Source organism: Bombus affinis, chromosome 16 (assembly GCF_024516045.1).
Source record: "Bombus affinis isolate iyBomAffi1 chromosome 16, iyBomAffi1.2, whole genome shotgun sequence".
Classification (NCBI taxonomy): domain Eukaryota; kingdom Metazoa; phylum Arthropoda; class Insecta; order Hymenoptera; family Apidae; genus Bombus; species Bombus affinis.
In genome coordinates, this window is record NC_066359.1 from 1,028,250 (window position 1) to 1,053,672 (window position 25,423).

The following is a 25,423-nucleotide window of genomic DNA, read 5'->3' on the forward strand; positions in this document are numbered from 1 at the left end:
TAAAATAAGACTGGGCAATTGCCACGTAAAAAATAACTCTCGTGGTGATATATATAAAAACTTTATTTCTCAAGAGTCGAAGGCCCTTGAGTACCAATATTACAATGCTCCAGTATCGGCTTATGATTCAGACTGGCTCGACCGTCATTATTCGGAGTCTAAATACTAAGCAGGAACAATGAAAATGATGGAAGGGATATTGTTCTTGGAAGTTCCTTACCAGGGTGGCGAGGTGTTAACTGTCCGGAGGATATCTAGAGGTGTCAACTGTCCGGAGGATATTTAGAGGTATCAACTGTCCGGAGAATATTTAGAGGTGGTCGCCTAAGGTGATGTCAGGGTAAAAGAATTTGGGGTTACACAATCACAGTTGCTGAGTTACATAGTTTTCTAGGAATTCTGTGTCCCCGGAGCGCATATGAAGCGACATCATCAAAAGTTTTCGAAAGATTACAAACAGATAAATTTGCGCTGATATCCTGATTAATATGAAACAGATTTATAAGTAATAGTCAGGCTTGTTATAAACCATATATATAAGTAATATATGCCGAATAAGCCTCATAAATTTGGCATTAAGTTTTGGTTAGCAATTGACGTCCAAACAAAATATATTTTAAATGGTTTCCCTTATATGGGGAAAGATAAAACTCGATGCTCAAAATCGTTGCGCGAGTTTGTAACATTAAAATTAGCCAAACCATATTTATAACGAGGCAGAAATATAACGACAAACAATTTCTAGATTTGTCAACGCGTGGGTATTATGTAAAGAGTGCATCGGATCGAAAATATCCAGAAAAGAGTTCATATTTTGTTTAGTTGAGGATTTAGCTGGAGAAAACAAAGAGAACATTTGCCAAAGATCAAACGCTTCATTTCTGTCACCTTCAACGTCAGAAATGCGAAAAAGTTGCCAAATGGGCTATTGCAAAAATAAACGGAAACAATAATTGTTGTATATATTGCAAAAAGATCGTATGCGGAAAATGCACAAACAAAGTTCAGTATATTTCTAAAAAACGTGCTCAATAAATATGATTACCCTATGATATTCTATAATACCCGTTAATATTATTGTTATTATTTCCGTGATAATTAAAAAACAAGACTTTTTACTTCTTAATAATTTATTTAAACGTGAAGTCTAATATTGTTCAATTCAGACTTAATTTGAATAAATCGATTGTAAAAAAAAAATTCGTATTTTCCGTCAATTTGACCCCGTAGAGATACGTATAATATATAAGAAACGCCCGTAAACCTAGTGTTAAATACATTTGACACAACTCGTCTAGTTATTGTATAAATCAACACGTAACGTGCACCACACAATAATGAATATACGGTAGTGTTATGTTAACCGTAATAATTCTAAGAAACCGTAAGTTCAACTTATTTCAGTCAAGGCCTTTAATTGGTACAAACCCCACTCTGGCCACACCGTCGCTTATTTACGACTTATCTTATTATTATTATACTGTGAACGCGTCTCCCCACGAAGCGGTTGTCACGTAAAATAAAAAGCAGGAGGCTCGAACGAAAAGAAAAAATTAAGATAACAAAAAAAACGAGAGAATTTATTTCTGAATTTACACTGACTGCGATTTTGTTCTGAGCTCCAGCCGTGACTTTCCAAGACTGCAGCTCTTACAATTTGACTTTCGGTAACATCTGTTTCTTCTTTGTTTGTCATCCCTTAATATCCCCACTACCCTGTAGGCGTACGTGACCGTTGTCACACTTCTAGGACGTTCGGTGGAAGGACCGTTAGGATACAGATGACTCATTAGGCACTTCGGCGATATACATTGTCGCCAAGGCCGCCACATCTCTATCTCCATCATCGGTCCATCGGATTTGAAGTATGCCGGTCGTGACATACCCCCCAGTTTAGATTGATCTTGGTCTTCTAAGATCGTAGTAGAATTGGTTGGATTTGTTTATAAATCGTAATTCCTATCCTGTGAATTTAAGACAACTAACCAAGGGTATTGTTACTAGTGCTAGGGTCAGCATTATCCTGGAAAAAGTACGTTTTCAATCGGTTACCATGTATCTTTTTCTTAATATTGTCGATAGATATAATGTAGTAAGGAGTTTTCACATCATTGATTCTATAGGGTCCTAACCATTCAATGTCCAACTTATCTCTTTTATGGTCATTGTGAATTAAAACAAAGTCTCCTTTCCTAAACACGGTCTGAGTTTTAACAATCTTTCTTTCTTGGTCTCGCTTGTAGCGTTGCTTATTTTGAATAAGTGTTTTGTGAGCTGTTTCCCAATATTTATTTAACTGTTTTTGCCAAAGTGAGTACATATCGTCATAGGTAAATGTGGGGAATTTGGATATTGCGGAAGGTAGGTTCGCTTTTCGCCCAAAAGTCAATTCGAAGGGGGAGAATCCTGTTCCTTCGTGTTTTGCAGTGTTGTATCCTAAACAAATGAAATTAAGTACTTCGTCCCATTCTTTGTCATTGTCGTGTAACGCAGTACGAATTAAATCTTTAACCGAGGCATGTGTTCTTTCGAGGGATCCGTTACTCTGTGGGTGAAATGAAGTTGTTTTGACGTGTTTAATTTTAAAGGCCTCTTCAAATTTCGTCATTAAATCGCTAACAAAATTTTGTCCTTGATCTGTCAGAATCGTCTTTGGTGCCGAAAATATGTAAATATAGTGCTCAATGAGCGCGTTAATTATAGATTCAGTTCGTTGCGTTTTAAGGGGAACAAGGATCAGATATTTCGTAAGTTCGTCGTGAATTGAAAGTATATATTGATTTCCGCGTTTGGTTTTCGTCATCGGTCCTATGATGTCCATAGCGATTTTGTCGTTAGGGTGAAGTGGTGTGTCTGAGATCTGTGGGGACTCTTTGGGTCTGATACGTGTTAGTTTCTCCTTTTGACATGTGTCGCATGTCTTCACGAAGTTTTCTACTCTTTCAAAAAGGCCGGGGATTTTGAACTTATCCTTAATCCGTTGATACGTTTTCTGTATCCCTAAATGTCCTACGGTGTCGTTATGGTTTTCCTTTATTGCTTGTAGTATTTCGCTTTCGTCTAGTTTTAAGATGGGGTTGGGCGCATAAGTAATTTCCTTGTATGTGTCGTTGAAATATATTAGCATGAGTTTAATCTGTGTTTTCTCTAATTCAGTGAAATCGTTATTTCCTATGCCGATTTTTGTTGTATTTTTAAGAATTTTGTAAAGTTTTCTGATCCAAAGTGTCTCGTCGTATTCTCCTAAATCGTTTCGAGTTAATTGGTAAAATGTTTGATCATTCGGTTTAATTTCTAAGAGTTTCGGGTTTTCGTTGTTGTTTTTCCATTCGTTGAATGAATTAGTGTGGTCAATTAATAGGTCGAGATTAACTATTTCGTTGCGAATTACCGCGTGAACCCTAGATAAGGCGTCTGCAGCTGTATTATCCTTACCCTTTGTGTATTCGATTTCATAGTTGTATTCTTCGAGTCTAAGTCTCCAACGAATCAGTCGACTAGAGGGGTCTTTGCAATTGTGTAGCCACTTAAGGGCTTGGTGGTCGGTTCGAATAATGAAGCGTCGTCCTAACAAGTATTGCCTAAGTCTTTTCACGGCCCATACGATGGCCAAGAGTTCCTTTTGTGTCGTGGTATAGTTTCGTTCGGGTGGGTTTAGTGTCCTTGAAATGTAACAGCAAGGATGACCGTCTTGTGACAGTATTGCTCCTAGTCCTTCGTTACTTGCGTCGGTGGTTAGGGTAAAGGTTTTGTTAAAGTCCGGATAAGCTAGTATTGGGGAATTACAGAGTTTGTCCTTTAAAGTATCAAAGCTAGTCTGGTGTTTGTCAGTCCAATGGAATGGTGTGTCCTTTTTTGTTAAGTCTGTAAGGCTTTTCGCGATTTTAGAAAAATTCCGAATAAATTTGCGGTAATAACCTGCTAAACCTAAGAATGATTTAACGTCCGTGGCATTGCGGGGTAATCGAAAGTTTTTTACAGCGTCTAATTTCTTGGAGTTTGGTTTAACTCCTTCGGCTGAAACTACGTGGCCTAAGTATTCTAGTTCCGGTTTTACGAATTCGCACTTATCCGGTTGCAATTTAAGTCCTAATTCTCTGAGTCTCTGAAATACTATCGCGAGGTTTTCATTATGTTCTTGAATTGTTTTTCCGAATATCACTATGTCGTCCAAATAAACAAGGCAATATTTTCCTACAAGTCCAGTTAAGGCTCTGTCCATTAATCTTTGAAAAGTAGCGGGTGCGTTTTTAAGACCGAATGGCATTCGATTGAACTGAAAGTGGCCTTGCGGTGTCGAAAAAGCGGTATATTTTTTGGATTTCTCGTTCATTGGAATTTGATGAAATCCTGAGGATAAATCAAGCGCCGAAAAGAACTTCGCGTTTCCTAGTTGTGTCAAAATGTCGTCTATGTCAGGTAAAGGATAAGCGTCTTGTTCCGTGAGTTCATTTATTTTCCTAAAATCAATGACTATCCTCCATTTCTGTTTTCCTGAGGCGTCTAATTTTTTCGGAACTACCCATACCGGAGAGTTATAAGGGGAATCTGATTCTTCTATAATATTTTTCTTTAACATGTCTCCTATTTGTCGCGAAATTTCGTCTCGATGACATTCCGGTGGTCTATACGATCGTGTGTTAATGATTTTATCTTTGGTTAATGAAATTGTGTGCTGGGTTAAATTAGTACAGGGCAAAAGGTCGGTTTCTAAATTAAAGATGTCAACGTAGTGGAGAATAATCTTTTCTATGGATTCGCGGATTGGCTTTTCAATGTGATCTGTTCTCACTAGGCTTTTTAGTTTTGATACGTTGGAAACATCATGAGAATTTTGAATATTATTAGAAATTTCAATGTTTTGCTCACCAGTGTTGATAAAACATACTTTAGTTGGTTTGCCTTCCAGATAGATTGTTTGAACTCTGTTTTCTCCAGGAGTTAATTGTATTGGTTTCTGAAATAAAATGGTTTTGTCATTTAGTCGGATTCTGTCATTGGATATTGAATAGTTATACTTCTCTAAACATGGTAGCCCAATGATTCCGTCTTCGATGATTGGGAAGTTATCCGGTACTATGTGAAAGATGTGGTCTTGTCCAAAAATTCGTTTCGTTACGTATTCGTTCGTTTCGTATTTGTCTCGTCCCATAGAAAATTTTTGTCTAGGCCCTATTTGTATCGCGTTGACAGTTTTGTTACGTTTCACTAGGTTTATCCCTGCTCCTGTGTCGACCAGAAATACTCGCTCTGTGGTTCGGGTTGACAAAGGTATTGTGAGTAATCTTCCTGTGGTGATGTTGACTCGTATGTTTCGCGCGGTTCGTCTATACTCTGGTTCGATGTTACTTCTCGTGTTTCGTCCCTTTCTTGGACTGCTTGAATTCTTGCGGGTGGTCGGTCGTATTGGCTCGGTTGTAGAAAATTTTGGCATTTGTTGGCCATGTGTCCCAGCTTTCCGCATTTGAAACACTTCATTTGCGCGCGTTCAGCGGGTGGCCTATTCTCTACTCGGTCAAATGTGGTAGGTTTCTGAGCTACTAGTGCGTTAGGCGATCTAGATAGTGTATTAGATCGTCTTACCTGCATTGATTGATTGTTGAGGCGATTACTAGCGGAAGGCAAGCGACTACTTGACCAATTGGCTTGCCGTTCTTCTCGTGAATAGCGTTCTAAGTCGGCTGCTTTCTTTTCAGCTTCTTCAAGATTCACGGGTTCAATGATTAATAATGTTCGGCCTATGTCGCACCTGAGTCCCTTTAGGTACACACGGACAATCTTCTTTGTAGTTTCTTCGATCATTAGCTTGCGTAGAAGTGGTTGTGGGTACTCGTTGGTTACTGCGTACAGTAAACGGTTGAGTATTCTTCTGAACCGAATATTAAAACTCTGCACTGATTCTTCTCGTCCCTGTCTCAACTCTTTTAATTGTTCCCGATATTCTTCCGAAGTCACTTGAGCTGCCACATTGTTCCTCAGTGCGTTGTATAGATCACTGTAGCACTCAATGGGGATGTTGCGGATACTTTGAGCTGCTTTTCCTACTATTTTTTCTACCTTTATTGCTTTTAGCAATAAATCTTGCTCCATGCAACGATCTTTCATACTGCTCACTTCTTTGATAAATTCTTCCACACCTACATCATCGTCTCCGTTGAGCATTGGAATACAACGTATTGCATCCTTAACTCGCAGAGTGGAAAGAGCGGGTGGAAAATAGCCTCTTTCTTCAACCTCGGGTTGTTCGGTATCGATGTGCGCAGGTGGGATGCCTGGAATCGTTAACCCGGTCGGTTCGCGTGCCCTAACCGTACTCCCGGTGCGATTAATCGCCGTCGATTTACTTTCGTTGCTTTCGGTAATGATGGAACCAGAATCATCGGTCGCAAGGGATCCGAACCCAGTCCGTAGCTCTGCGACGGTTCTCCCAAGACTTCCGAATTCTGTTACCCAGTATCTATTTGTTTCGTCACTTTGCATAGACAAACGTAATATATCCTCTTGTAAACGGGCAATACTCTCTTGCTGTTTTTGAATGCTATCCAATATTGTTCGCAACGTTGGATCCGTTGAGGTAGAAGTTTGAGATTCGTTTGTCTTAGACATCTTCCTGCTTTCGGGCGAAGATGAGTCTTGGCTACTGAAGCTAGATTTTCTTTCACGGTAACGTACGAAGGAATCCAGTTTACCTTCCTTTGTCACTTCACTCGGTTCGTGATAGTTACTTCGTTGTTGCGGATGACCGTAGTCCCAAATAATTCTATCTTCCGTAGATGATGAATGTCTTTTGGTTTCCGAACAAACACTTTTCATTATCCTGGCAGGATCGCCAAAAATGTCACGTAAAATAAAAAGCAGGAGGCTCGAACGAAAAGAAAAAATTAAGATAACAAAAAAAACGAGAGAATTTATTTCTGAATTTACACTGACTGCGATTTTGTTCTGAGCTCCAGCCGTGACTTTCCAAGACTGCAGCTCTTACAATTTGACTTTCGGTAACATCTGTTTCTTCTTTGTTTGTCATCCCTTAATATCCCCACTACCCTGTAGGCGTACGTGACCGTTGTCACACTTCTAGGACGTTCGGTGGAAGGACCGTTAGGATACAGATGACTCATTAGGCACTTCGGCGATATACATTGTCGCCAAGGCCGCCACATCTCTATCTCCATCATCGGTCCATCGGATTTGAAGTATGCCGGTCGTGACACGGTCAAAGAGATAGTGTTCAGTCTATATTCCTGCGCACGGTATGTACATTAAAATTACAAAAGCCCGTGATGCTTTCACTCACCATGCACATTAGTAAGTTTAGCTTTTTACTTATATTTATACTTTACTTATACTATATTTATACAAACTTTGTAAGTTTGACTTGATTACTTGTCCGAAATGAGTGTCTTTCCCTCCAAGATATAATACTCTCCATCATGTGAAAGTTCTTTTCCTAGCTTACATGCTGTCAGAAATTTTTCCCGAAAATATGTGATGACAGGTTTAATTTTATACAATCTACGGAATATTCGTTATTGCTGAAATCATTATCTCCACATCTGACAATGTCTATCATCTATCATAGTATCAGTGCGAAGTACAGGTTTTGTGGATTAATACTCATCTCTCTCAGATTTTTTTGTACGAAACCCATTGGAATAATCAGACCGAGAAAACTTTTTATCTATGTTTTATTTATGTCGATCTAATTTTTCCTTCTACTCGTTTCTCTACTATCGTTGTTTAAATAATAATACCTGTTGAATTCTATGACAAGTGTGTCAATAAAATCGCCTTCAATAATAAATTCTATGCATGATTTTATAATATTTAAATTTTGATGTGTTAGTAGATCAGTTCCCTATAAAAAGCTATTAACCTATTTATGTGGGACAACCAGAAGATATTTTAATTTTAATTTGTCAAATTTAACGTATAAAAGACAGACAACAATGCCGCCACGCGTTTTTCCTTATTTTTCATACGTTAAATTTAGCAAAGTAAAGTTAAAATATCTTTATCTATCAATGACTTTTTCACCCAAGCAGGTTAATGCTTTTATCTAGGGAATGCCGAGAAGGATCGATTACTGCATTTAAAATTATATGATTCCGTTAAAAGAAAAAAACGTATTTATACAACCTCTATTCGGCTATCTACGAAGAGAACTAATTACATCAGACTATGTCCCCATTGATATTATACAATTTTCTCTTAAAACTTTTTTCCTGTTTTTGATATTTATAGAAATAATTGCGTGTATACTTTTCAAACGAATATATTGTATATACTTGTACGACGAACAATGATTCGCGCAGGTAACTTAAATACGTGTATTTAAATAGGTAAACATAATCACGTTTCGACAAAAATTGTACCAATCGCAAATGGCGCGATTGTTAAGCGTTTGCCCTTTATCTTCTTATGTTTCAAGTCGACATTTATTCATTGATCAGCCTCCCGCGAGGAAGGGGCTGTTCATAGAACTGTTCAAAAAGCTGTTTTTTTACATTTCTGACACCGGTGACTATTTCCCGGTATATTTTCAAATTACGTGCCCTTTGTGATGGCAATTTCATGCTGTTCTCCTTTCTTTTTGCATCGGAAAGTTGCAAACCCGTTTTGAGGAGTAGCATCATTTCTTCCTGATACTTTACCGACTATCTACTTTCCGGAAGGAGATTGTAATTTCAGGGCCAACGTATAGCATCTCCGCCATTTTTTATTTCAAATGTTAAACGTCGGGGCTCTTACTTTGACATATTTCAACTTTTCCGATATTATATATAAGAATGTATATACAACAAACAATATATGCTAGATATATTAATAAAAATATGCTGATACTACATACTATATACACTGAATCTTGAACGCTTAGTGAAGCGTTTTCGTCTTTTGTTTAGAGAACAGTATGTTGGGCCTGATAATGATTACCGGAATGTTTAAAATTTTCTGCAAGGGGTATGACATCATCTTTCCGTACCTCGGTGTTTTCAGCATGCGCACCTCTCGTTTCGTATCATCAAATTTCTTTCCGTTTCTACGTTTGATTTTGAGTTAGGTTAGGTCTGATTTTTAAAATCATCAAAGTGGAAAATTAAACTAGCAAACGGTATTGATCGAGGTCAGATAAATCCGGCAACATTTACTGCTTTGAAATATTTCATAAAAATTAATACTTGTCCATGAAAGAAGTTGTCGGTGGAACTCAGGAAGGAATATATGTCATTTGCTAAAACATACATGCATCTTTAAGTAATATATATAGAGTACCGAGCATATAAATAGGGAAATTGATCCGTCAATGTATACTACATTGTTCTAAAGTTGCACTTACTATGTCTCTTTTTCTCTTTACTTTGTAAAAAAATACGAAATTTAAAATAAGTCAAGTGGTACAAAAAAAGTTACATTTGAACTGTATTTATAGTATCATATATGCAAAAGAGAAATCGCTATAAAATTGAAAAAAGAGGACAGCTTCAATTCCGTAAAATGGCACTGTAGAATTTGTTACCGAAACAATGTAAAAATATTTGGTTCATAATCGGCAAAAAATTCACATTAATGTTTCCCATGTTTAAAAAACGTTCACCGTAATATGCTAATGTAGAAATTTGCAGAATAAAAGTTCTGTCGCTTAGTTGCAAGGTAAGGCTCGTAAAGACAACATCATTGCGGCGCAGAATCCTCCAATTGCAGCCTTCTCCATCCTCTCCTATCCTCTGGTTTGTATCTGTACCGACCCATGAAGAAGACTTACTTCTTTTTCGAGGCTATGTACCTTTTCTCAGCGATATGCGTTCCCCTCTACACAAAAAGCACCGCCAGGTCGAACCCCCGCTCCGCCAGACTTTGGAACATCAGGACCTTTTTTTCCGCGAGGAGGGGAAAATGCGTTACGCATACCCACATACATCGCCATACCCACTAAAAACCCCTTCTCCTTCCCAGGTCTAAAGTGGTATTCGAGGTTCCAACCCGACACAATCATTCGACAATAGTTTGGGTTAGACTCTACATAAACGTACCCTAAATCTCTGTACCAACTTCACGTAGTTCTTCCCCTTCTTATTCGGCTACTCAGCACCTCCATGTTCCTCTCCTTAAGCTGACGTAATTTCATCACTCTGATATAGAATATGGTAAAACTCCGCCATAGTCGATCCTCAGCTGCTATCCTTACGAAAATGTTATCCAGTTTGAATTCAACCCCCACCTCGGATTCAAGCGCAGTCCTCTCCACCACCCATCTGGAGCACTTAAATAACACGTGCTCGGCATCATCCAGGTCGTCCTCACAATCCCAGCAACTGGTATACCTCTTCTTACCGACCCTGTGTCGGTAGTGGTTGAAGATACCGTGTCCGGTAAGGACTTGCATCACATAATGCTTTATCTTCCTTTTCCTTCTAATGGGGATCAAGGGATTCCTGATCAGTCTTCTTGTCCAATTGCAAGGATTGTGGAATGTCCACTCCAAAATCCACTTGTCCTCGACCTCTTGCTTCAGGTTCTTCAACTCCTCCATCAAATCAAAAACCTTGCCTAGCAGATTTTCACTAAAGCACTTCTTTGCTTCGTACTCCTTTCACCGGAGCCTGGCCTTGATATGAATGGGCATGCTGCCCGTCACCAGTCACAATGCCTCGTGCGACGCCGCCCGTTGAGCACTTATCAGGATCCTCTTATTCTTCTTCATACTGAGAGCTGATGCCTATATCAGTGCGGCGTACAAGACCACCGATTCCCAGACCGTAATACAGTTTTCTCGCGGTGTCGGTGGTTCCGTTATCATTCGAAAACAAGCTCCGAATGGCTTCCACAAACCTCTCCGCCTTATCACACACCTGCTCCAGGTGGGGGGAATACCTCCTGGCATTGTCCAAAAGTACCCCCAAATATTTTACCATGCTTTTGGTGATGATCTCCCCACCACCCACGTCAATCTTCAAAACCTTCGAAACTCGCTTTCCGGTAAGTAGGATAATCTCCGTTTTCTCCAGCGCCAGGTGAAGCCCCATATCGTTATATCAATCCGTGACCAGACGAACCCTGTCGCCAATGTCCTGCGACTTACGCATAGTGATCAGCAGAGTCAGATCATCCGCAAACGCAATCACATCCAAATCCTTAACCGGGCCAACTCCTTTAGGAGCTCATCATACACTAGGTTCCATATCAAAGGACTTATTACCGACCCTTGATGCACTCCCGCATAAGCATTCTTCCTCACCGTACCATCACGGCAGTACGCCAAAATTTTCCTCTCCGAGAGGTAGTCACTCAATAAAATTTGCAACTGACCTGGTAAATATCTTTCCCTAACCTCTTCAAGGATCCTCCTCCAACTAAGCGTGTTAAAGGCGTTCTTAACGTCCAGAGCGACCAAAACGCACAACAGCCCCTTCTTCCGACATATTTCCACAATCCCGCACACTCTATCCAGCGCATCTAACGTGCACCTGCGCCTCCTGAAACCGTATTGCTCTTTATGGAAGGGGTCCCTCCCTAGGCACCTTTCGATTAAAATCTTCCACGTATGCTCCTAGACCTTACTCAGCGCCGGCAAAATACTTATCGGCCTGTACGATGGTGGTAACAGCGGATCCTTTGCCGGTTTCCACAGAAGAACCACTCTCGCCACCCTCTATACCGCCGAAATTCATTCAGGCTTGTTTACATTATTGAACAAGTCCAGAAGCCGCCCAGGTCGTTGTTCCGTGATGATCCTAACGATCTTTCCAGGAATCCCTTCCACGCCCACAGCTTTCCTCGGGTCATATTTCTCAATTGCCTTTCGCAGGTTCTCATCCGTTATGCGCAGATCTTGTCCCTCTTCCTCATGCGTCTGCGGGATCAAAGTCCTATGCACTTCGTCTCCCTGCTCCATTCGTCTAATGACGAAGAGATCCTCCAAAATTCTCGCCATTCTCGGTGTCCTTACGGAGACCATCCGGCGGTGTATTCCGAGCCATGTTAACTCTTATAACTCGATATGGTCTCCCCTAAGGACCTTGGTCCAGAATTGCACAAAACTCCTTCCACTTTTCCTCCTTGCTGCGTTCGATCGCCCTTCTTAGCCCCCTCCTTGCTTCCTTGAATTCAGTTACTAACTGGCCAGCGTTGTCCCTAGTAGCTGCCACAGTCCGCTGCACTCTCCTTCTTAAACTCAGTGTTGTCCTTCTCAACCCGAACAATTCTTCGTTCCACCAATAATTAATATTTCTCCTGTCACCCGGCAGGAAGGTCCTTTTCAATTTAACGACACACGTGCGTTCCAGACATTTCTGGGATTGAAAGCCGTGTGCCACCATAATACCCAAATATTTGTCAAACTTCTTTAGGAATTTTTCTGCGTCCACATACTTTGTCGAATATTTAAAATTTTCACGCGCTGGTCTATTATAATTTCTCGCGAATTCATGTAATAAATCATGTGACACTTAAAGCATCGCTGTACATTCGGCGGTAGCCTAACCGGAGCGATTGCCAAGCCAGTCTTAAACCTTCTCGCCGCTTCCTCCCATGTGACCATGCTAGCGCATAACACCACCACCGCCAACTGCGTCCACCAGGGCGCCATCCTTAACGCCTTGAGCTGGACACTTTCACCCCTCTTTATCCCTTACTTTCTTCTCATATCCTCTACCAACTCCTCCTTAGTGGTAAGGGGGCCGATATTCTTTACTTGTACCGTAGCCCTACTTACTACTGCAGTTACTTCCGTAGCGTCGCTCAAGGCAACCTTGAACTTCTCCACCACATCACTCACCACTATCTTCTTCTCGAGCTCAATGAGTATGTGTCCAACCCTAGTTTTCCTCATTCCTGTCGCTCCCTCGATCGTGTTCCTGGCAGCCATTATCCTTTTATATACCTCAATCCAGTCACGACCTTCGTCCACCTTAATTAAGATCGCTTCCTTCCTCCCCTGCGCATTCGTTATCCCCTTGCAACTTCCTCTTTCTCTCCCTTCACTCGCACGCGCATTGGAGGATGGCAACCCATCGGACCCCCTCCCTTCCCTTGGAACATCAAGACCTCAGCCCGGCGGGAGCGGTTGAGGTTAGCCTGGAGGAGTCTTATATCGGTGAGGGTTAAGCCTCCATTGCCTCCTCCAGCCTCCCCCCTTGCGGACGGGCCGGCTGACGGCATCCGTCTCCGTGAGGACTGTCGATGTAGATGCTCTTTCTCATCCCTGACTCCGCTCTTCGGCCTCTTCGGTGCTTTCGGCACGTACGCCGGCAACTCCATGCGATTCGACGCAGACAACACGAGATCCGCACAAATCGGGCATCGGGGAGCCTGCGCCGAACAATCCCTAGTCGAATCTATCAGTCGTCGATGTGCAACCCTGCTGCACGTGCCCCAGCTCCAGACACCTGAAACACGAAAATATTTCGAAATAATTTTTGCGGCCGATGTAGCCTTTTTTCTCTATGATTACGTCTCTTTGTAACATAATCAGCAATTGCATTCTTGAATCGATTCAGAATTTTTGCAGTATAACCATATCCTCTATCTTCATGACGAAGATTATCTGTCATTGCCTTCACGTATCAGGAAGTTATTTTCATAAGGCATTCCAATTTATAAATATCGCAACGAACGCCACATGTCAAAGAAGACACGAAGCAAATAAATAAACAACTGCAGTGTCGATAACAATATATAACAATATCAAAGGATTGGTATATTAATAAAACGCTCGAAATCTAATTCTTTTTCTTCTATAGTATTTTTATTTTTCTATCTAATTCTACTATATGCATTAATTTTTGCTTCAAACTTATTTAAACTATCTTATATACCACTTTAAAACAGAACATAGGCATAATTTCGTTTTAATGATGCGCTAGATCTATTGTGCAGCTCATGAACTATAGCTCACAGTTCTGTGTATAATGTTCACGAAATTATGATTATATGCTATACAACGATTTATACGAAGCACGCAAACGTACTTAAATGTATAAACAAAAGTATGGAGGAACAGGTATCGGACCATAACGTTAACATTCGCTTGTAATACTAAAAAAATAATTGGGAAGAATAGAAGAAACAACAAGGACATTTATAATTTTTACTTCTTTAACAAAGACATAAATATATTATATATTATATTAACGTAGGAGTTGTCTAAGACTTGTATACACAGAAGTTTCTGCTTGTAACTTAACCTTCAATTGTAATTTCCAATGTTATATGTTGTTGGTTTGTTAGCTATTTCTTGCAGTAGCATGGCAATTGAGATAACACGTTTAAGAGTGTTCGTATCTTTTGGCAAGATATGATTGAAAAAAAATCTACTTACTATTTAATTCTATTGGATTTTCACGTAATGACAAAATCCACGATCACTTAGTTGCCAACCCGATATTTTTCTGTCATATTGTAAGTATCATATTATACGAGCACTGTTTATATACTATGTTTCACACATTCACGTCTTACCCTGTAACTCATTAATTTGTAGCTTTTTTGGCTTTTTTGTTTTCCCTTCGGACGTCACCGCGTCTTCGTTTCTCATCTCGTATCAGTATCATCATATTTCTTGCAGATATTTGAAAGTCACTAATTTTCCATACCATCTTCTTCGTTTCCAGCTTCGGTTCTCTTTTTATTGTTAAGGTGTCTCACCATCTTACCAAAACCACGTGTTTCGTTTTCACTTTTGTTATTATCCTCTCCTAGGATAGTTGATAAATCGTTGTTTTATCTTACCCCTATTTTGTTTTATGTAACACTCACTTACCCACTGCATACTGCTAGAAAGTGAAGATTCGTGGTGTAATATAGTTCAAGATAAGTTAACTTATCTCAGCAAAGCTGGCGTACTGGATTATGTGCACGGCACCTTGTCTATGCCTCGCCCCGTTAACACAGTCGAATAGGGCGACGAGAACAAATGCACTCAACTCGATATGAGCATTGATAATCAATTGAATTCACTTGCACCAAAAATGTTGAAATGGTTATAGATCAAATAAGACAAATAAAAAATAAAAACATAAATACAGTTCGTGTATCATTATTATGATCTTTACGTTATATAGCTAACCATAGGCTCGATTACAATTTATTAAGGAGTTTTTTATTTTTATCTTTCGTCAAATATGGCCACTACACCTTATAATAATATAAAAAAACGAACATTGTCTCGTTACTATATCATCAAAAACGATGGAAAGCAATGGGAAAATAGGTTTTCCTAATCCTTCAGAATCTAATAAAATTATTTTTCTTTCTTTCGATTTCGTTCAAGCAACGAAAGGTACACGTAAGAAATAACGGGTTAGATACAACAAATTTAGATAAAATATTCATTTTCATCGACTACTATATAGACGAACTAATAGCTAGAAACTAGATTTAATGATTTTCTATGGTTTACATGCAGATTACGTACGATTTCGTACGATAACTTCAAATCTTCGATTACTTATTCAACTGTGTTGTTGATGATTCCATTAAAATTTACTTATCTACTTACGTATCTCATTCTGTTGCAGAAGAAGTGATTACCTCGTTCACTCATATGTATTTGATAATGGAAACCATAATAAATGATTAAAAATCTGAATTTTTGCAATTTGAAAATCGGAAACACATCTTATGCAAATTAAAATACATTAGTATTTAATTAGATATACATTATTTAGCATTTTCAAATACATGCATTTATGGTCGAGATTACCATAGTATTTTGTTTAAATTATTATCAATTCTTTTTAGGTGGGCTATTAAATGATTATGGGAAAATTATAAATAATTGTCAGTTAGAGATGCACGCAGATATAATTTCTAAATGTGCGAATTAAAAGCCTTTAATAGAAACTAAATTTTCAATGAGTTTTCTTAATTTGACCGTCCTTAAAACATTAATTGTTATGCATTTAACTTACCTCTTTCAATATGTTAAAATAGTTTTATTAATTTATTTGTCACAGTTTATTTATTCATTTTCATTTTTGTGTTTTTACTTCTTATATTTTTATTATTAATTCTATTTCACGAAAGTAAAGATTTTAATAATAATTTTTCAGAGAAGGTCGAAGCGTGTTTCGTTGTTTTAATATTAATATTATTAAAGATTACTTGTTATTGTTCGAAAATTTAATATTTTTGTTTAATATTTTCATATTGGCTTTTTGGGATAAGCAGTCATGTTTGGACTTTGCACTAATATCTATAATATTTTTCTTTTTTTTTTTCTCCCGTGGGGAAATCCTCTCGGACACCCTGCCCCCTTCTGGGTGGCGACAGGGTAGTGTCGGACTCAAACCAACTAAAACCCCACGGTGGTCTTCCTGACGCTTCGCAGAAGTGGCCCGGGTTCTCTTGCGAAATCCTGTCGGAGCACTTCCTTGTCTTCTCCTTATTTATTGTTAAGGGAGGCGTCCTTGTCTTGACTTGGGCCGCTGGGGCGGGGAGGGATCACAAACCCTCTAACGCCTCTTCCCCGTACAGTCGTGCAAGTCGGGGGAGGGCCCAGACCCTCCTCGGCGTGACGGCTTCTTAAACGCACCTAGGGCGGCAGTGGTGGTGGTTCCGCAACCCTGCAGCGTGCAGGGTCCCTTGGGTACGGCAGCCTGACAGAATCCTGTCTCTTCTCCCTATCCCGCTCCGCTCGCTCCTTCGCGCGTATAACTTGCTCGCAGTAGTAGTGACACACATATATGAGTATGATTGTGTGGGAGTATGTGCATGTGCAGTGTCTTGTAGAACAGAAGAATGGTGAAAAAGATGGTGAGACAGAAAGAGTGGTGAAACATGTGCAATGTGTATTTACGAATATTTTGTAAATCACTTATTAAATAAATATGAAATGTTGTTATTTTATATTTTAGAGGTAGGATCGCGTTAGTTATTATTACATTATCTGGATATTAAATCCACACTTCTCGGAGCAGAAAAACCTTTATTGCACACACTTGGAAGGAACACGAACGAATGAAAAAAAAAAAAAAAAAAAAAAAAAAACAAGAGAAGTCTTAAAACTATCGATCAGGTCTATCGACCGTGTCTAGTAATAACTTCTAGTTACTCCTTTTGTAACTAACCGTCAGCATTTAGATGGCGAGCGAGAACTCACGTTGTTATTTTCAACACCCCCTCTCAACGGAATTGGAGTGCTCGTCAAACCAATAGTCTCTAGGTGAGCATTATGACTTGGCCTTCCCAAAGTTTTCGTTAACAAGTCTGCTGGCATCTCATTTGAGGGCATGTAGCAAATTCCAAAGATCCCCTGTTGGAAAATCTCACGAATATAGTGATGTCGGACGTCTATGTGTTTCGTATGACTGTGGAACACTGGATTTTGCACTAGCTTAGCTGCACTCTGGTTGTCGCAGTATATTTTGGTTGCTTTATCTTCAGCTACTATATCGAACTTGTTTAGGAATCGTCGTAAGTATACGGCTTCTCTAGTGGCTTCTGTTAGCGCCATGTATTCGGCCTCGATGTTGGAAATCGCCACACTTTTTTGTTTCCTAGATTCCCATGATATGGCACCATTCGATAATTTGAATATGAAGCCAGTTCTAGATTTCCTATCGTCAATATCACCTCCCCAGTCGGAGTCGGCATATCCTTAAAGGTTAGATCATCACCAGTATCTTTGAAACACAGACCAATGTTAGACGTTCCCTTAAGATAACGTAAAACCCTTTTGGCAGATAACTAATGACTTTTCTTCGGGTTGTCATTAAAACAACTTAGCGCGCTCACAGCATACACTATGTCTGGTCTGGTAGCTATGGCGGCATACATTAATGATCCTATCAATGATTGATAGATGTCCGAGTCAAATTCAGGTGAGTCGTCATCTTTATTTTACTTAGGTTTATTTTTGCTTCTAACGGAGTAAGTGCTATCTTAGCATCTTCAAGACCGAATTTCTTCACCATATCTTTAATGTATTTCTCTTGACTTATCTTTATCTCTTTGGTTTCGTCATTTTGATAGAATTGCAGACCCAAACAAAAATTCAACTTTCCAAGATCTCTCATTTCGAACTTTTTTACTAAGTTCTCTTTTAAATAATCAAACAACTTATGGTTGTTAGTTGCTACTATCAAGTCATCCACATAAACTGCCAGTATGAGGATTTTTTCTCCATCTCTTATTGAGTAAACACAAGGATCTTCTTCCATTTGTCTAAGATTGAGTTCTTTCAAGAAGCCATTTAATTTATCAAACCATTGTGTTTCAACAGTTTGCGGCGAGACGCGATCGCGAGATAACGCGTCAACGAGAGTCGTAAATTCTCGTTACGATTAAACAATTGACGCCACGAACTGATTGATCCCCTATTTCTATTACGAGAATAGAGGTGGTTGGAATGTGTGCATACGGAAAACTACACTGGATTTGTTAACGAAAGTTTAATAATAAATAAAGAAGCAACAATTTCAGTCAACGATCAACAATTAAGAACGAAAATATAACAATTAAGGTTTGGTTAGTGGTTTGCTTATAACGAGACCTGTCGTACTTCGCATCTTGAGATAGACTAACTGATACTTTTGTTCGAAACCACGGAGTCTTTCCTTTGTTGCCCCTCTATATCCCTACTACACGTGTGTTTATTAGATGTACCGCGGCAGTCGCCGCGTGTGCGTTCTTCTGAGAATTCGGCGAAAGAAACATAGAGATATCGATGATAAATTGCGTTTTGACGGCATAGCTCTTTGTATCGCGAAGCCGTTGGAAAGTTCCGTGGTCAATACCGCCACAAATTAAAGTTTACTTGAACACTTGATTAGAGCGATGATTGGCAAACCGTAACACATTGTTTACCGGATTGCTTCAATCCATATAATGATTTCTTCAAGTGATATACATGATCTTCCTTGCCCGATACCTCGAAATACTTGGCTTGTTGCATATAAATATCTTCTTTTGTGTACGCCATGGTTATATCCAATTGATATAAGTCCAATTTCAATTTGGCAGCTAAGGCCATTATGACTCTAATGGAAGTCAATCGAGCCACGGGAGCGAAGGTTTCGTAGTATCCTATACCTGGTTTTCGAGCAAAACCTCTCGCTACTAATCTAACCTTTCTGCGCTCAACTTCTCCATTTTCCTTGTATTTGGTCTTTAAGACCAAATCGGAGATCCAATTGGAGATCTATTCGCTGGGCATTTTACCAATTGCCAAACGTCATTCTTAATCAAACCGTCATATTCTATTTTCATGGCTTCCACCCATTTTTCGGCATGAGGTCTAGATAACAATTCATCTACTGACTCGGTCAAATTATCATTAACTAATTGCACCGTTTCTTGATCTATTGGGACTGTTTTGTAAATTTTTTTTGGTCTGCCTACATTTCCTGTTCGTATTATGCTTGGCCTTCCTCACCCCCTCTTAACAGATCTACCTTGACCACCATTTTCATATTGATCCATGTTTTCATCATCATCATCGTGTTCTTCCTCATGAATCTTTTCTGCGGTTTCTTCATCAAGTTTTTGGTTTATCAGTTCATATTTGAATTGTTCATGCTCATTTTCAATTTCATCATCGTGGTATTCAATATTTTTTAAGAAGGAAACATCTCTACTTATTATAATTTTTCTTTTATTTGGATTCCATAATCCAATGCTTTTGCTTCGACGTCGTATCCAACAAAAATGCATTTTTTTGGTCTTGCTTGGAATTTACCATTTTCGGGCCGCTTATTTAGTGCATAAGCTTCAGTGCCAAAAATTTTTAGATGATTCACATTTGGTTTCCTTTTGTGCCAAATTTCATATGGTGTTCTACCATGAACTGTTGGGCATCTATTTCTAATGGCCACTAAATCTCCCCTTAAGTACTGCTTCGCACTCTTCCGTCTTTTGTTGAAATTCTTTCTGTTTTCTTCTTGCGTCGCAGCGATCTTCCTTTTTGCGTCCTCACATAACTCACAACGCTGTTTTTCGAAATTCATACCCCACTCTTCGTCGATTAATCTTTTGATTACATACCCATCGGCCTGACTGCACGATGCGGCATCTAAAATCTTACGAACTTAAATGTCCTTGTTCTGTGCGCTTCTTAACCGTGCAATCAGCCCGTCCTCACACTCAACCTCATACATAGCACCCGGCAGTGGATTTCTACTCGGGGTATCCGCATACTCCATATTTTTGCCCGGCCTATGACATACCTGACACTTAAAGTTGCCTTCGTTTTTTCGCAACTTCACCACGTCGTCTATTTCTCTTTTCTAAGACGGCGCCAGTCTTCGCGGTCTTCGTACTATGGGTTTGTCGCTTTTCAAAACGATGTTCGCGGTTATCCCGACGTCCTGCTTTTTCTCCTGTTTATACCCCCTAGCGATATCGCGAATCGCTTCACGGTGGTGAGGTTCCTCTACGCGCGCTAAATCTATCTCGTCGGTCTGTTCTATCACGTTGACCCTCAATATATTCGACGCGTCTTCGTGACCGTCAGCCTGCCCGTCGACCGTCATTACCTTCATAAATTCACCCGAGGTCTCATTGTCAGCGGAACCCAAACCATCAAACCCAAATTTACAATTTCCTAGGGATGATGATCCTAACCTCGCATACTCGTCTGATCGTATAAGCGTAAGCTCACTGCCTGTATCCTCTGACGATATAGACTTACAGTCATCTATCGACACTTCTTTCACGCACTCCTTCTCGGGTCTCGAGATGACGTAAGTCTCCTTTGGTCGTGCAGTACACTTTGCCGCAACATGCCCAAATTCGTTGCAGCTAAAGCACCTCACACCTTTCTCTTTCTCCGGACACTGAACACTTATATGATCGTCACCGCCGCAATTGAAGCACCTTTTGGGATCACTGCTCGTTTGTCTCGACTGATTCCGCATTGCTGGTCGTTCTGCTTTATCGTCCTTGCGTTCCCCAAATTTTGTTTTCGCCTTCATGTCACTTTTCATCGCTTCATACTGCTTGAAGCGTTCCTTCAACCGCTGCATATTCCTGGCCCCGTATAGTATAGCTTTATTTGTGACTCCATCAGGAATACCTTGGATAATATAGTCGATTACCGACTGTGTATCGACTCTTCCTTGTCCCGCAATCTCACGCATACTATACATATATTGAAGCAGACTCTCGTCTGCTCTTTTCGTTCTACGCGCTAACTCCTGATGTACCTGCCGGTCACTCACTACGTCTTCGAATTCATCTACCAGCGCCTTTTTAAACTGCGCCCAGGACTTCGTGCATCGTTCCTGGCGTACAAAAGCTTGAGCAAAGCCTGTGAGAAGCTTCCTCGCGAAAACCACCATGTGGATGTCCGACCAGCCACACACTTCCGCCATTTCCTCGAAATCTCCTATCCACTGAGTTACATTCGGCAGGTCATCTCCGCTGAATTTTTTTAACGAGTCTTCCACGTCTTTAAACGTTAACACCGTGCACTTACGCCCGTCTTGCCTTCGTCGTCTTCCCACTGGAGTCACCCGAACTCCGCCATCTTGACTATTGAGATCGTGATTCCCTGGACCGTTGCCGTCTAAACGGTCCCCAATCACGCCCATCTCATCGTCGTCGTCGTCTTCTAAATCACCGTCGTCGTCGTCGTCTTCTTCTCGTGCACCGTGCTCCCGCTCTAAACGTACCGCAGCCAGCAATCGCGCTACCAGCTCGCGCTTTCTACCCGCTAATCTCAGCCGTCGTCTTCTCAGCTCGTCTTCTAACTCAGGTATTTGCATCTGAGCCACCTGCTCGTCAGTCAAACCTGCTTCTCCTGCATTGTAGTCACTCATTGTTCCGAAATATCATTTTCACTCGTCACTTAGCGCTCTAGATCCCGGACCGAGCCCCCAAAATTTATGTAGTATCTGAATGGGTCTTAGAGGAAAGGACAAGTAATGATGTTTTAATTTAATAAATGATATTCGAAGCAACGAAATGATTACAATACTATTGTATGTCTTATTCTCATGGGCGGCTTTCGACTTCCCAATTCATACTCTTCGGCTTCTACACGCGCTCGCTCTCGCTTCTCAACTCACACTCTGCACACCTTTTGCATCCGTCCTCTCCGGCATCTCAACTCACACTCTCTCTAACGTCTCTTTGCCTTTTTCCGTCCTTCGGAACAGGTATCCCGAAACGCCCGCGGTCAGGGTCACGCAGATCCTTTCCACGAAAACTGTCCACTTAAAAAGACCCAACGGTACATTGATGTACCTGACTATGCCCCGGCTCTTGCAACTTTGTTTACGGTTCGGCCGATACCTTAGGCCTATTGGCCCCGATACTACATATATGATGCTGTATTAACAGCTTCCGCCCAAAAATGAATAGGTAACTTTGACTGGATCAACATACATCGTGCCATCTCCACGAGTGTCCTGTTCATTCGCTCAGCCACTCCATTTTGCTGAGGTGTATGGGGAGTTGTAAATTCCCTGCGAATATCACAATTTTCCAGTTCATTTGTGAACTCCTTTCCTAGATATTCTAAACCATTGTCAGTCCTGAGGACTTTTATCTTTTTTCCTGTTTATCTTTCAACTAAGGTTTTAAATTTCAAGAATGCGCTCTTAACCTCATCCTTTGTCTTAAGGATATACACATGTACTAACCTTGACGTGTCATCTATAAAGGTGGCAAAATACCTGGCTCCGCTTACAGATGCTTGTTTTATAGGGCCGCATACGTCAGAATGTATCAGTTCCAATATTTCCAATTTTCTTGATTCGGACCTCTTTGGTATTGGGATTGCTGCCTGTTTGCCTTTCAGACGTATTTCGCAAGTATTCATTTTACTCCGTCTTATGTCAGATAGACCGTTTACCATATTTTTATTTATTAATTTTCAAAGATCAAATTCCTCTAGGTGTCTATATCGATAGTGCCAGTCCATAAGTGTATTTTTGTTTTCACACACCATACCAACATGTTCAGATTTTGTATCTATAATATACAAATCCCTTTTGCGACTTGCAGTGGTAATGATCTCATCCTTCTCTTCAAGTATTGTGGCCATCTTATTTGTGAACACGATTCTTTTTCCTTTCGCTGTAACTTTTGATACCGAGATCAAATTTGCCTTTAATTCTGGTACGTACAATGTGTTTTCCAATCGGAATTTCTCAAGTTTTTTTTTTTTTTTTTTTTTTGTAACCAAATAGTATTGCAGTACCTTTACGTTTGATTTATGCTAATTTGTCATTCGCTAATCTTACCCTTTGAAATTTCTGATTATCTTCATCCTGAATATTGGAAGTATGTAGCCATTGTTCAGTGTTGGGTATTTCAGGGTAGTTCAGTGTGCTAATTGAGCTTTATTGTCATTGTTTTTCTTCTTCAAACATTGATTTGCCTTATGTCCACGTTTGTGACAATAAAAACATTCAATGTGTTTTGCCTTATTAGCTTTAGTAAGTCCATTCTTATTTAAGGAATTTCTATTTTTGTCATACCTTTTGTATTTCTTTGAATCTTTCACTTGTAGAGCTTTTTGGTGATCGCTCGCAGCGCTCGAATTGCGACGAGAATTAGCTTCTTCTAATAATTTTTTCTTAAGTGCATCCGGGGTAGGCAATTAGTCCCGCGATTCGATCGCATATCTAAAGTTTTCATACGTATTCGGGACGCTGTATAATAATAGGATTGACAGCAGATCATCAGCGATTCCAATATCCATTTCCTTTAGTTTATCCACGTGGGTGAAAAAATTGTTTAAATGATCGGACATATTTTCATTACCGGACATTTTCGTGAATAATAATTGCTTCAGGAGCGTAGCCTTTCTTGCGGGTGTTTGGATTCGTAAACCTCCTTTAATTTATTCCATATTTCATGTAAAGTTTTGCAATGCTTCACATAACATAGCTCACTCGAGCTCATGACAAGAATGATATCGGTTTGAACTTTACCATCCATTTTATTCCATAGAGAGGCTTCATCCGCTGCTTGGGGTTTATTGTACCATCCGCATATTCCCATAAGTCATCTTTAACGAGTATTGCCTTCATTTGCATTTTCCACGTGTCGTAATTTTCTCTGTTTAGTTTTTCAATACTTGAACTCACTCCGCTCGACATTTTTATGTATTTCTAATAACTGTATTATAACGCAAGCAATTATTTTATATTTGATAAAGCGCCCTTACGATATTCAACACTGACTCATCGACCACGTGCCTTTTTTTGTTTTTTAGATTATCTTCTGCGCTCCCTAATATTCTTATTATTTATAATATTTTCAATAAAAATAATAACTAATTATCGAACCTGGGCCCATATCCTGTTGTTATTTTATATTTTAGTGATAGCATCGCGTTAGTTATTATTACATTATCTGGATAATAAATCCACACTTCTCGGAGCAGAAAAACCTTTATTGCACACACTTGGAAGGAACACGAACGAATGAAAAAGTAAACAAGAAAAGTCTTAAAACTATCGATCAGGTCTATCGACCGTGTCTAGTAATAACTTCTAGTTACTCCTTTTGTAACTAGCCGTCAACATATAGATGGCGAGCGAGAACTCACGTTGTTATTTTCAACATGAAACTATTTTAATATCATTTTTACGTGTAATGTGAGTGTTCTTTCGGCGACTAAGATCCACAATTCTCAACAATAATAAGACTATTAAACTGTTATAAAAGTAATATAGAAACATGGTTTATTAAAAAAATTATTTATAATATAATGCTTTGTCCATGTTGAAGTATTTACTTCTAGAAAAACTCTACATCTTTTTCTTTTGTATACTCGTGATCTGGACACCGCTGTTACGATGAAAATAGAACTTAGTGAAGCAAAACGGTTAACGAAAAGGAGTGGTCCATATTATTGTGTCCTTGAATATGAATGTTGTTTTTGGGTCACAAGGTCTAAAAACAAAAGAGCTATAAGTAGACTTTTATTGCTGTTTCTTGTAACTTTCAGCTGGAGTTACACGCCAAGGTTAATTTTTTGGTAATGTCTTTTGCTGTCAATGTATCAACCTGCTCTCTATACATTCTATTATACAGCAACACTGCTAGAGTGAGGATCTGGATCAGTATATACCATACCTATACTTACTTCAATATATATTTCTATTATAAATTTATCCACGCGTTCCTCTATCAGATAATTTCAACAGTCCAGAAGCACTTTTTCGGATGACAATATTACGATATCTACGTTAAACAGAAGATTTCATTACATTATCAGTCAGCTCTAATAATTCCCTAAATTCTCTGATATTTGTATCCTTCTTTGTTGTAATCTTGTAAACTATTAAAGCGTCTACGACTGTAATTTCCAAAAGAAGCTGAATGCCAAATTTCCGGTACCGTTTGAGTTCTTTTCTAATTGTAGTGGCATAAGAAAATATTTGATCCGAATAATCTATACCACACTTTATTGTATGTAAGGACAGCTAGTGGTTCCAATTTTCCAGATGACTGTTAGCTTGTAGAAACAGCATGA

General features: G+C 39.6%; 2 protein-coding genes and 1 long non-coding RNA gene across 4 annotated transcripts in view; all 3 read right to left on the reverse strand.

The window, feature by feature from the left end:
* The window catches only part of LOC126925655 (uncharacterized), a 142,526-nt gene extending 135,720 nt beyond the window's left edge, over positions 1–6,806 (reverse strand). For both annotated transcript variants that reach the window (XM_050741440.1, XM_050741439.1), the window contains exon 1: positions 6,690–6,806. The gene's annotated coding sequence lies outside the window, so the exon portion shown is untranslated. The remainder of the gene's footprint in view (positions 1–6,689) is intronic.
* A 3,242-nt stretch (positions 6,807–10,048) lies between these two features.
* LOC126925922 (uncharacterized) lies at positions 10,049–10,528 on the reverse strand. The gene has a single exon (XM_050741933.1). It carries the CDS (start codon positions 10,526–10,528, stop codon positions 10,049–10,051), a length of 480 nt encoding a protein of 159 aa, XP_050597890.1.
* Positions 10,529–19,121: 8,593 nt separating this feature from the next.
* LOC126925675 (uncharacterized) lies at positions 19,122–23,179 on the reverse strand. The gene is made up of 2 exons (XR_007714063.1): positions 22,251–23,179; positions 19,122–19,797 (listed from the first exon to the last, which is right to left on the reverse strand). It is a non-coding gene; the product is annotated as an uncharacterized LOC126925675 (long non-coding RNA).
* Between the last annotated feature and the right edge of the window lie 2,244 nt (positions 23,180–25,423).

Excerpts from the sequence above, each read along its gene's own strand:
- LOC126925922 (XM_050741933.1), bottom strand. The coding sequence starts at position 10,528 with ATGGAGGAGTTGAAGAACCTGAAGCAAGAGGTCGAGGACAAGTGGATT.